The 12,153-nt window shown below is 41.8% G+C and overlaps 1 protein-coding gene across 3 annotated transcripts; it reads left to right on the forward strand.

Moving 5' to 3' along the window:
* Positions 1-4,001: 4,001 nt before the first annotated feature.
* Positions 4,002-9,503, forward strand: LOC139557549 (ubiquitin-conjugating enzyme E2 variant 1). Of its 3 annotated transcripts, none has more exons than XM_071372524.1 (4): positions 4,002-4,117; positions 6,523-6,671; positions 7,207-7,332; positions 7,881-9,503. In XM_071372524.1, exons 1-4 carry the CDS (start codon positions 4,060-4,062, stop codon positions 8,025-8,027), a joined length of 480 nt encoding a protein of 159 aa, XP_071228625.1. In that variant the 5' UTR covers positions 4,002-4,059; the 3' UTR covers positions 8,028-9,503. The 3 variants fall into 3 exon arrangements, with proteins under 3 accessions (XP_071228625.1, XP_071228626.1, XP_071228627.1); XM_071372526.1 differs by lacking the exon at positions 4,002-4,117 and adding an exon at positions 5,490-5,569; XM_071372525.1 differs by lacking the exon at positions 7,207-7,332 and having other exon boundaries at positions 4,014-4,117.
* Positions 9,504-12,153: the final 2,650 nt, after the last annotated feature.

Here is a 12,153-nt window from a genome sequence, read left to right on the forward strand (position 1 = left end):
GAAGCATGCATGAGAGCACCAGCTGTTCCGGACAACTGTGTGATCACGCGCTCCGTAGCCGATGTGAGCAAGACCTTTTAAACAAGTCAACATGGATTACAGGGCCAGGTGGATTACCAGGATGTGTACTCAGAGCATGGCGGACCAACTGGCAAGTGTCTTCACTGACATTTTCAACCTCTCCCTCACCAAGTCTGTAATACCTACATGTTTCAAGCAGACCACCATAGTTCCTGTGGCCAAGAAAGCAAAGGTAACCAGCCTAAATGACTACTGCCACGTAGCACTCACGTTGGTAGCCATGAAGTGCTTTGAAAGGCTGGTCAGGGCTCACATCAACACCATCATCCCGGAAACCCAAGACCCACTCCAATTCGCATACCCCCCAAAACAGATCCACAGATGACACAATATCAATCACACTCCACACTGGCCAAGCACGACTCCAACACCATCATTTAAGTTTGCTGACGACAACAGTGGTAGCCCTGATTACCGACAACGATGAGACAGCCTATAGGGAGTAGGTCAGAGACCTGGCAGTGTGGTGCAAGGACAACAACCTCTCCCTCAATGTGAGCAAGAGCTGATCATGAACTACAGGAAAAGGAGGGCCAAACAGGCCCCCATTAACATCGACGGGGCTGTAGTGGAGCGGGTCGAGAGTGAAGTTCCTTGGTGTCCACATCACCAACGAACTATCATGGTCCAAACACACCAAGACATTTGTGAAGAGGGCACGACAACACCTTTTCCCCCTCAGGAGACTGAAAAGATTTGGCATGGATCCTCAAAGTTCTACAGCTGCACCATCGAGAGCATCCTGACTGGTTACTGCCCGGTATGGCAACTGCTTGGCAAGGTGCTACAGAGGGTAGTGCGTACGGCCCAGTACATCACTATGGCCAAGCTTCCTGCCATACAGGACCTATATACTAGGCGGTCAGAGGAAGGCCCCAAAAAGTCACCCAATCATAGACTGTTCTCTCTACTACCGCACGGCAAGCGGTACCGGAACGCCAAGTCTAGGTCCAAAAGGCTTCTTAACAGCTTCTACCCCCAAGCCATAAAACTGCCGAACAATTAATCAAATGGCCACCCGGACTATTTACATTAACACCCCCCCCCTTTGTTTTTACACTTCTGCTACTTGCTGTTTATCTATGCATAGTCACTTTACCCCTACCTACATGTACAAATTACCTTGACTAACCTGTACCCCTGCACATTGACTCTGTACCCTTACCCCCCCTGTATATAACCTTGTTATAGTTATTTTATTGTGATTTACATTTTAGTTAATTTAGTAAATATTTTCTTTAATCTTTGTTGAACTGCATTGTTGGTTTAGGGCTTGTAAGTAAGCATTTCAAGGTCTACAGCTTTTGTATTCGGCACATGTGACAATTTACAATTTGATTTGATTTCTAATACAGACTAGCTAAAAAAAAAAGACAAATTATCCAATGGATTATGGTCATTTTCTGAAAAGAAGAAAAAGTGCAAGTTTTCATCCCATATTTACATTTTCTCCATGACTCAGGTGGCCAAGTGAACACAAGGCTGTTTGGGTCCTCTCAGTCGCAAAGAGGAATAGCGTTGCAGCTGTTTCTGATTTAATAAAGGATGCCATCCTGGTGGGTGGTAACATTCAAATAAAACCCAGCCCTGAAAATAATTTGTATGTCGTATCATAGGAAAAGACGCTGCATTCATACGGATTTGCACAAAGTGGGCATTTCGGATTTGTCACTTGAAGCCCAAATATATAATACTTAGACTAAAATTAAGACTTTACTTAAATCGTTGTGCAACATCATGGGTAAGCTCTAGCCATCGTCTTTCAGCTCAAAGGGGGACTGGTGTGGGCGTTTTAAGTCTTTCAGATCATGTTGCTATTGACCAATGCCAAACTGTTTGACTATTTCTTTTCCCATGATCAATTTATGTGGTATATGCAAGATTTCATTTGTCATGCCATTGCAGATTTGAAGTTACAGGGTCTAACTGATGGATTGTAATATGATACAGTACATTAAGACGCGTTAGTTTGTACTAAGCGATCACCTACTGTAGATGTACAGTGAGCACTCAAAGTATTGGGACAGTGACAATTTAGTTGTTTTGACTCTGTACTCTAGCACTTTTGATTTGAAATGATACAATGACCGGTTAAAGTGCAGACTGTCTATTTGGCTTTAATTTGAGAGTTTCTTCATCTATATCGAGTGAACCGTTTAGAAATTACAGCACTTTTTGTACATAGTCCCCCCAAATTCACGTGTGTATTGAATTAGTCCAAAGTTTAGTATTTTGTCCCATATTACTCACATACAAGGATTACATCAAGCTTGTTATTCTACAAACTTTTGGATGCATTTGCTGTTTGTTTTGGTTGTGTTTTATATTATATTGTGTCCAATAGGAATGTATTGTGTCCTTTTTTGTTCCTAAACACTTCTACATTAATGTGGATGCTACCATGATTACAGAAAGTCTTGAATGAATCGTGAATAATGATGAGTGAGAAAGTTACAGATGCACAAATATCATACCACCAAGACATGCTAACCTCTCACCATTAAAATAACAGGGGAGGTTAGCATTTTTTGGGGGGGTGTGATATTTGTGCGTCTAACTTTCTCACGCATCATTATTCACAATTCATTCAGGATCATCTGTAATCATGGTAGCATCCACATTAATTTAGAATGTTTAGGAACATATTTACAATAAAAGTGACTCCAAAACGAAAATATTATTTACCATTTAATTTCTATTGGCCACAAAATTATCTGAAACACAACCCAAACAGCAAATGCATCCAACAAATTTGACTTCTGACTACTTTAATACACATAAGTGAATTGGCCCTAAGACTTTTGGTCCCCTAAAATGGAGGGACTGTACAAAACGTGATAAAATCTATACGGTTCACCCGATATGGATACAAATACCCTCATATTACAGCTGACAGTCTGCACTTTAACCTCAGTCATTGTATCATGTGCTGGAGTACAGAGCCAAAACATGCTGTCTCAATACTTTTGTTGCTCGCTGTAAATGTGTGATTTAGTAGTTATTTTAATGACCTAATTGCTTTAATACAATGCTTTTTCATGAATGGATTTAGCTAAAGGTCTTGTTGAAAGTGTACAATTGGGGTTTGTCTAAATGTTAAAAGAAAAGATGTTGCCTAATGCACTTATTTTTTTGTCAAGAATGAGATCAATCATGTTATAAATGGTTATTGTTGATTTGTTCAGGTGTTTCTGACATGTTTGTCTGAATGAAATTTGTAGTGCTCCTTGGACCTTTAAAAAGCTGGCCTTGTCTTCTCTGCTGAGAAGTTGTTGTAAATGTTGTTTATCGGTACAATATGGTTGGCCTACTTATGGCTTACAATTTATATTATATTTATAAAGAAACTAAATAGAAAAACAAGGTAGTACTTGGTTGTGTTCATTATTTCCATTAGAAGCATATCTAACAAAGACCATCCATGAGAACAGGGGTGTCAAACTAATTTTGCCCCGGGGAGTGCATTCCTTCTTCAACGAGGTCCGGAGGGCCGCACTAAATTGGTTATATTTCCACAGTCAAAATGTGTTCTTTTTTGGGGGAATTTAAGGCTCCCTGACTGTCTAGCTTTCATTAGTGAGCTGGACACAGTCAATAAACTATGAATGAAGGTCCATTATCATTTGTACACAGTTTCAATTTGGTTTTTGTCATTTTAAGTATATTATGCTATTATATTTCTTAGAAATATAGCTATGCCATTGTCAAAATAACTACCATGATAAATCTATGAATTAAACTTTTCCCAAAGTGGTCTCTAGGTAAATCAAAAATATCTGACCCCCCCATTCAGTGTTGGGAACAAGTTGCCCCTAACCACTGGTCCAGGGTTAGATATGTTTAATCGCCCTTTTGGTTAGGATTTGTGGTGGGTAAATCTGATCTGTGGATCAATTTATACTAGGTAATGTGGATCAATTTACCTCGAGCAAGCGCGTTCCCATCTCTCCGCTCCCATGCTGCAACCAACCCCCAACCATGCTTACGTGCGCGCTCCCGCTATTAAGCGACAAGATGGCGGTCGCCGCCGGATCAGGTAAACGGTTCAGCTAAATAAATGACTAGCTACCACATTACTAATTTCGTGTAACATTCAAATAAACGTTTGCTGATAGTGTATATACGCTCCAAGATACTTTCCAGAAATGCTCAAGTAGTGCTTATTTTACTAAAACATGGCTATGTATAGCTGCTATGTATAGCTGCTATGCATAGCTGCTAGCTAGCGGCTAACGCTAGCTACCGAAGTTAGCTCTCACCTGCTATCTGCCAGCTGACAAGGCTTTTGGTCTCGCAAGTTCTAGTGTATTGAAGCTAACATGGTAAATTCCGTTGGAAAACCTCTCCATGCATAGTTACCCATATATTTAATGCTAAATTTAACTCCGTTGACATGGCAAAAGAGCTCGTCAACCTGTGTCGACTGATCAAATGCCGCGTCATTCATCAAGCGTTGTTTTTAGCCTGTTAGCTAGCTTCGTCCAGAACGTCATTGGCAAGAGAATTACCAGCTAGCTAACGTTAGTTCATTATTAACTAGTCGCAGGAACAGCTCGAACTGGCTGGTTTGTGTGTTGCATGTTGTCAGCACACGTTATAGTAGCTACCTAACGAGTTGCTATTTGTTGTTAGCTGGTTTGCTAGCGTAGTCAACTAACGTTAGTCAGATAACGACTCGATTTGTTACTGTAGTGATTTCGTGATCTAACTTCAGCTAACTTGTCAGTCACATTAATTGTACTTGTATTAGTTAGCTAACTACCCAGCGTACGTGGGGAAGATGGCACTATCGGCTTTCTAATGCGATCAATTATTTAGCTAACGTTAGCTCACTCATCTGAATTTAGGCCAGAACCGTTTGGGCCTACTATGAACTGAAATAGCAAACGTTAACTAGAGAGAATTGGCTAACTAGCTACCCACACATTTATGCGGATTACGTTTACCGTCCACATTACGTCAATCCACACCTCCAATTTGTTCTCTAATACAGGCCAGTAACGTTCGTTTGAATTAGCAAGCTACTGTAGCTATACACTTAATAATCATTGAAAAACTCCTCAAAATAGTCAGGGGCTTTATTGTAATTACATTGGGCAGTGATAGTGGGGTAATTGATGCAGAGTGGTCTCTATAAAGACAGACAAATAAATGTGTTACACAGCTGTAATAAGCCCAATTATACAGTAACAATCCGTTTTATTGCTAAAATCAAAATAAGCAGTAATGTTGTAAAGGTAAAATGGCAGGTAAATGCCACACACATACCCAATCAGACTACCAGATAATCTAGACAGGGAATTTAGCAGATTATTCCCAGAAGCTCAGTGTGAATGGGTCGACTCACTAAATCTGCCCAGAGTTATTGCTAATTTGTCTCATGCAAAACTCTCACCACCTATCTACAGGTTTATGGACAGATGTTGAGTGGAGTTCAAATGTTTATGAACAACAGCTGTTTTCTGGAGCTGCTTGAAGGAACTGACTGGTAGGAAGTGGAATCTGGCTTTATAGCAGTTTCTTATTGGCTACTGCTAACCTATTGGTCAATGGAACAGGTACAGGTGTGATTGGCAGAGGATGTGACCAATGGCTGGTTAGTGGCACTTTCAAACTGTTTTGGCACAGACTGAGGTGGTCTGACCCGCTCGCCTGGTTTTACTGTCAAAGCTAGCCCATCCTTCATATTGCATGGCTTGCAATCAGCAAAACCCAGTCAAACCCTGGCAGGTGCGGCTATAATAGATGCTCTGTTTCCACCACTAAATTGTATTCAAAGGGCACTATAGAAGAATCAAAGTTTGCCATGGTGTGTAACTTCTGACATATACACTGAGTGTACAAAACATTAGGAACATCTTCCTAATATTGAGTTGCACCCCCTTTTGCCCCCAGAACAGCCTCAATTTGTCAGAGCATGGACAACAATGTTTCAAAAGCGTTCCACAGGGATGCTGGCCCATGTTGACTCCAATGCTTCCCACAGTTGTGTCAAATTGGCTGGATGTCCTTTGGGTGGTGGACCATTATTGATACTCACGGGAAACTGTTGAGTGTGAAAAAAACAGCATCATTGCAGTTCTTGGCACACTCAAACCTGGCACCTACTGCAATACCCTATTCAAAGGCACTTAAATATTTTGTCTTGCCCATTCACCCTCTGAATGGCACACATACACAATCCATGTCTCAGGGCTTAAAAATCCTTTAACCTGTCTCCTCCCCTTCAACAACACTGATTGAAGTGGATTTAACAAGTGACATCAATAAGGGATCATATCTTTCACCTGGATTCACCTGGTCAGTCTATGTCATGGAAAGAGCCGAACATGGTTTTGTACACTGTGTATATTGAAACTTAATGGGATGTACTGTTTGTTTTGTCTTGTGTGGTATTTCAATCTTTTCTGTTTTGTGCTTGTTTGTCTCACACACCAACAGGCGTTAAGGTTCCTCGTAACTTCCGGCTGCTTGAAGAGCTGGAAGAAGGCCAGAAAGGTGTGGGGGATGGGACAGTGAGCTGGGGCTTGGAAGATGATGAGGACATGACCTTAACAAGATGGAGAGGGATGATCATTGGCCCTCCTAGGGTGAGTTGGCTACTCTGATTCACAGGAATCCACCAAGTTTGGCTCACTGGCCTTGTCCAGAAACAACCCCTTAGGCCCTACCCCGCTAGGCAACTGTGGAGGTCTGAGAGGATTGGACAGGTGTAATCAATATGTCAAAAATTTCGCCTAGCCCAGGGGTGTCAAACATACGGCGCGCAGGTTTGATAAAACAAAGAATGCATTATTTTTTGCCAATAAATGTACATTTGCGGGGGACAATCTTAATCAATATTGAAATGGCTAAAAACCAAATCAAAACTATTCTGTCCAGCTTGCTAACAGTTGGACTGTCGGGGAGCATTTAAAATTCCAAATATAATGGACAGGGGACTACTTTTGGCAAATTTTTGCCAGCGTGGAAATAAAATGAATTATATTTACAGCCCTCAGGACCTCGGTGAAAACCGAATGCGGTCTGAGTTTGACAACCCTGACCTAGCCTATCAAAGGGGCAAGGTGGAGCTATTAACGTAATGCTAAACCCATTCTTACTGATGTCTTTGTCATTTTTCAGACAATCTATGAAAATAGGATGTACAGTCTGAAGGTTGAATGTGGGCCCAGATATCCAGAGGCCCCACCGTTTGTCAGATTTGTAACTAAGATAAACTTGAATGGTGTGCACAACTCCAATGGTGTGGTATGTAAATCTGTTTGTCTTTCAAAATGTTTCCATTGTATAATAGTTAATACTGGCTGTCTCATTTGTGTTGTAGATATTTTTTTATGTATGTTTAAGGATTTGATTGTTTATTGAAGTGAATGACTGATTCATTTGCCCCTGGCTCCTATAATAAGATATGGATTTCAGTGCAGGGCTAATGCCTACTATGTTTAGGTTACATTACAGACAGAGGAAATGTCACATGCAATATGAGTCCATTGGCAATACTTTGCTTGAACATACTAAATGTAGTTATGCATGATCGTATAGGATGTACGTTCCGCTGGATAGGCTATTCCACAAGTTGCATTTATGTAGACTTTTTATATCCATACAAAAATGAACTATTTTTACCAGATTATGTAGCGAATAATTTTTGGGATATGTTTGTTGACAACTAACCAGTACTTCAGCCAACCATGATATTACTACAAAAAATATAGAGAGATTTTTGAGTCATGTTTTGTGAGTGTGCGTGATTGAGGTGTAATGTTTCTCTCCTTCCATTGTTCCCTGTCCTGCAGGTTGACACACGAGCAGTGTCTGCACTGGCCAAGTGGCAGAACTCCTACAGCATCCGTGTGGTCCTGCAGGAGCTCAGGCGGCTCATGATGTGCAAGGAGAACATGAAGCTCCCCCAGCCACCAGAGGGCCAGATCTACACCAACTGAGCCCATGCTACTACTCTCCTTCTCCTTTTCCCTCTTTTGTTTGCGTTCATCCTTTCATCCCATCCACCACCTCCCTCCTTATTTTAATTAATTTGCCAGCCAACACTCAAGCGCACACACACAGGGATGTACGTGTGGCCGAACACACGAATGCAGACACCCACAAACATGCAATCACTTCTACATGCGCCATTCTCAGGCCCTGGCCCCTCCCCTTTCCATCACTGGAGCTCTGGTTGGACTAGAGAAGACTAGGTAGGCGGAGTCATCGGTCCAGCCCTGATCATTCGAATACTGTACATCTTACTAATCTTTTTTTATTATTATTTGTTATAAATGCAGATTGTACAATAACATAAATAATCTTATTGAGTGTACATGTTGTGTGCTGCCTTTTTGTAATAGAGAGGACCCTCCAGCGATTATGCAAGTATTTGTGGATTTTGTTCAGTGCAAGATATAAATTAGATAAGAAAAACGTATCAGGTTCTAAACATAAAGTTCAACCAGTCAATTTACCTCCCCATTGATTTAGAGAGCTTGATTTCTTGGGTGTTTTTTGGGGGCTTTATGCATGTCTAACTTATAGCAATTTATTTATGGGCTCCACTGGAAATGCATGTGACTGCAGCAGCTTATAGCAAGATCCCTGAAGTAGTAAGCTCTTCAAGCTGTCACTTTAGTCAACACACACCTGGCCATGACAGGCAACCACTGATATTTAGCGTCCTATATAATTTTTTATATATTTTTTTAAGATACCAGAAATGTTTAGTTCATAAGTGTCATTGGGTGTAAAACACAATACAATAATAACATATGTCATCTGAAAGGATTCACAAACCAGAAAACCTGCAACCATTTAAGCCAACAACCCTTGAATGGAGATAACTTGAATTGGGCTACCTCTTTTGGTCCTTAGTTGGAGAGTAGAATTGACCAATAGTCATGTCTTCTTTTATAATAAGTTTTTTTTTTTTTTTTTTCCTATCATAATTATTGCATCATGCATTCACACTTATGTATGTATAGTGTCTATATTCCAATGGTTCTAACCCCCTGCAGGCATTTCCCATGTTTGTTTCAGAATGCTAGTGTCATTGAGTTTGCCATTCATACACTGTCAGTGTGGGTTATGGAACTACATTGATTGTACTTTTACACTATCTTGGTCTGTACAGGATCTTATGTATAGTGTTTGTCTGTTCCCCTTTAGTGATCTTACCAAACATGCAGTAAATATCATAGGGTGACCAGTCTTGTGACTATTTGTTTATCACAAGCTAGGTTTCCATCAAATTGGCGACAGATTTTCATGCTAATATTCTACAATCCACAAAGACAATGTTCACACCAATGGTGTGTTTCCACCAAAGGGACTTGTTGCTGATAAAAGTCAGTGGGGGATGATGTAGTGCACACAAAATGTACTTTTTCGCTTAAGTTTTCGTGTACCGAATAAAAATCTAAAGTTCAGTGTGTTTCCATCGCATTTTCAACTCTACCCATAGTTTTCTCGCAAATTGTTGCGTTAAAAAGCAAATGTGCCTACTCTGGTCTTGGCATTTGCGCTCTTGTCAACAGCTGGCAGATACTGTGCGGGTAGTCTAGTCTACATGATGAGATTATTATGGATAAGAGCGAAAAAATATTTGTGTTAAACGTCAGTCAAGCATCGATCATCATATAATCGCATGACTCCAAATGTACTTCGATATGATAGTTAATATATTAATAGGAGGTTGCAGCCAGCATTTACATTAAGGCGTTTCCACCGCCATTTCTCTTGTAATACATTTCACTGATACAAAAAGATCCCAGTTTTTCAAACGAACAAATGATGTCTGCATTTATACAATTGTACCGAAACCTCCTGTTTTCATAGATGTGATTTTTTAATACCGTATGACTACTCGCATACAAACTGGATGGATACGTGGTTAGTAATAAAGGTGGGTAGTTTATTGATCTTATCAGGTACAATATTAAAATGATTATGCTCTTCATGAAGTAATATCAGAGGGAATAATATCCATCAAAAGGGGGCAATCTTATAATCAAAGTTCAGCATTTATAAAGTGATTGAGACCCTCGTGGACATAATAAAATGGGGTTAAATATTAATTAAAGGGACAGTAGACACACAACACCAGTGGTGATTGTGATTGTTTGCTTTTATTTAACTAGGCAAGTCCATTAAAAACAAATTATTTTTTACAATGACGGCCTACACCGGCCAAACCCAGACGACGCTGGGCCAATTGTGCACCGCTCTACTGGACTCCCAAGCACAGCTGCTTGTGATCAAATTAAATTGTATTTGTCACATGCACCGAATACAAGAGGTGTAGACCTTACAGTGAAACACTTACTTACAAGCCCTTAATCAACAATGCAGTTTGAAGAAAATACCTATAATTAAAGAGCAGCAATAAATAACAATAGCGGGGCTATTTACAGGGGGTACCGGTACAGAGTCAATGTCAATGTGCGTGGGCACCGGTGTCGAGGAAATGGGGGGGGGGCGGCAATGCAAATAGTCTGGGCACCCATTTGATTAGCTGATCAGGAGTCTTACGGCGTGGGGTAGAAGCTATTTAGGAGCCTCTTGGACCTAGACTTGGTGAACCGGTACTGCTTGCCGTGTGGAGCAGAGAGAACATTCTATGACTAGGGTGGCTGGAGTCTTTGACAATTTCTAGGGCCTTCCTCTGACACCTCCTAGTATAGAGGTCCTGGATGGCAGGAAGCTTGGCCCCGGTGATGTACTGGGCCGTACGTACTACCCTCTGTTGTGCCTTGCGTTCCGGGGCTGAGTAGTGGTGCAACCCATCAGGATGCTCTCGATGGTGCAGCTGTAAAACCTTTTGATGATCTGGGGACCCATGCCAAATATTTTCAGTCTCCTGAGGGGGAATAGGTCTTGTCGTGCCCTCTTCACGACTGTCTTGGTGTGCTTGGACCATGTTAGTTTGTTGGTGATGTGGACACCAAGGAACTTGAAGCTCTCAACCTGCTCCACTGCAGCCCTGTCGATGAGAATGGGGGCGTGCTTGGTCCTCCTTTTCCTGTAGTCCACAATAATCTCCTTGTTGATTGTTGTCCTTGCACCACACGGTCAGGTCTCTAACCTCCTCCCTATGGGCTGTCTCATCATTATCGGTGATCAGGCCTACCACTGTTGTGTCATCAGCAAATCTTAATGATGGTGTTGGAGTCGTGCCTGGCCGTGCAGTCAGGAGTGAATAGGAAGTACAAGAGGGGGCTGAGCACGCACCCCAGAGGGGCCCCCGTGTTGAGGATCAGCGTTGCGTATGTGTTGTTACCTACCCTTACCACCTGGGGCCGGCCCGTCAGGAAGTCCAGGATCCAGTTGCAGAGGGAGGTGTTTAGTTCCAGGTTCCTTAGCTTAGTGATGAGCTTTGAGGGCACTATGGTGTTGAACGCTGAGCTGTAGTCAATGAATAGCATTCTCTCATAGGTGTTCCTTTTGTCCAGGTGTGAAAGGGCAGTGTGGAGTGCAATAGAGATTGCGTCATCTGTGGATATGTTGGTGCAGTATGCAAATTGGAGTGGGTCTAGGGTTTCTGGGATGATGGTGTTGATGTGAGCCATGACGAGCCTTTCAAAGCATTTCATGGCTACAGACGTGAGTGCTACGTGTCGGTAGTCATTTAGGCAGGTTATCTTAGTGTTCTTGTGCACAAGGACTATGGTGGTCTGCTTCAAACATGTTAGTGTTACAGGCTCAGACAGGGAGAGGTTGAAAATGTCAGTGGAGACACTTGCCAGTTGGTCAGCGCATGCTCGGAGTACACGTCCTGGTAATCCGTCTGGCCCTGCGGCCTTGTGAATGTTGACCTGTTTGAAAGTCTTACTCACATCGGCTGCAGAGAGTGTGATCACACAGTCGTCCGGAATAGCTGATGCTCTCATGCATGTTTCAGTGTTACTTGTCTCAAAGCAAGCATAGAAGTTATTTAGCTCGTCTGGTAGGCTCGTGTCACTGGGCAGATCTCGGCTGTGCTTCCCTTTGTAGTCTGTAATAGTTTGCAAGCCCTGCCACATCCGACAATTGTCGGAGCCGGTGTAGTACGATTCGATCTTAGTCTTGTAATGACACTTT

The sequence above is a fragment of the Salvelinus alpinus genome, chromosome 28 (assembly GCF_045679555.1).
Source record: "Salvelinus alpinus chromosome 28, SLU_Salpinus.1, whole genome shotgun sequence".
NCBI lineage: Eukaryota > Metazoa > Chordata > Actinopteri > Salmoniformes > Salmonidae > Salvelinus > Salvelinus alpinus.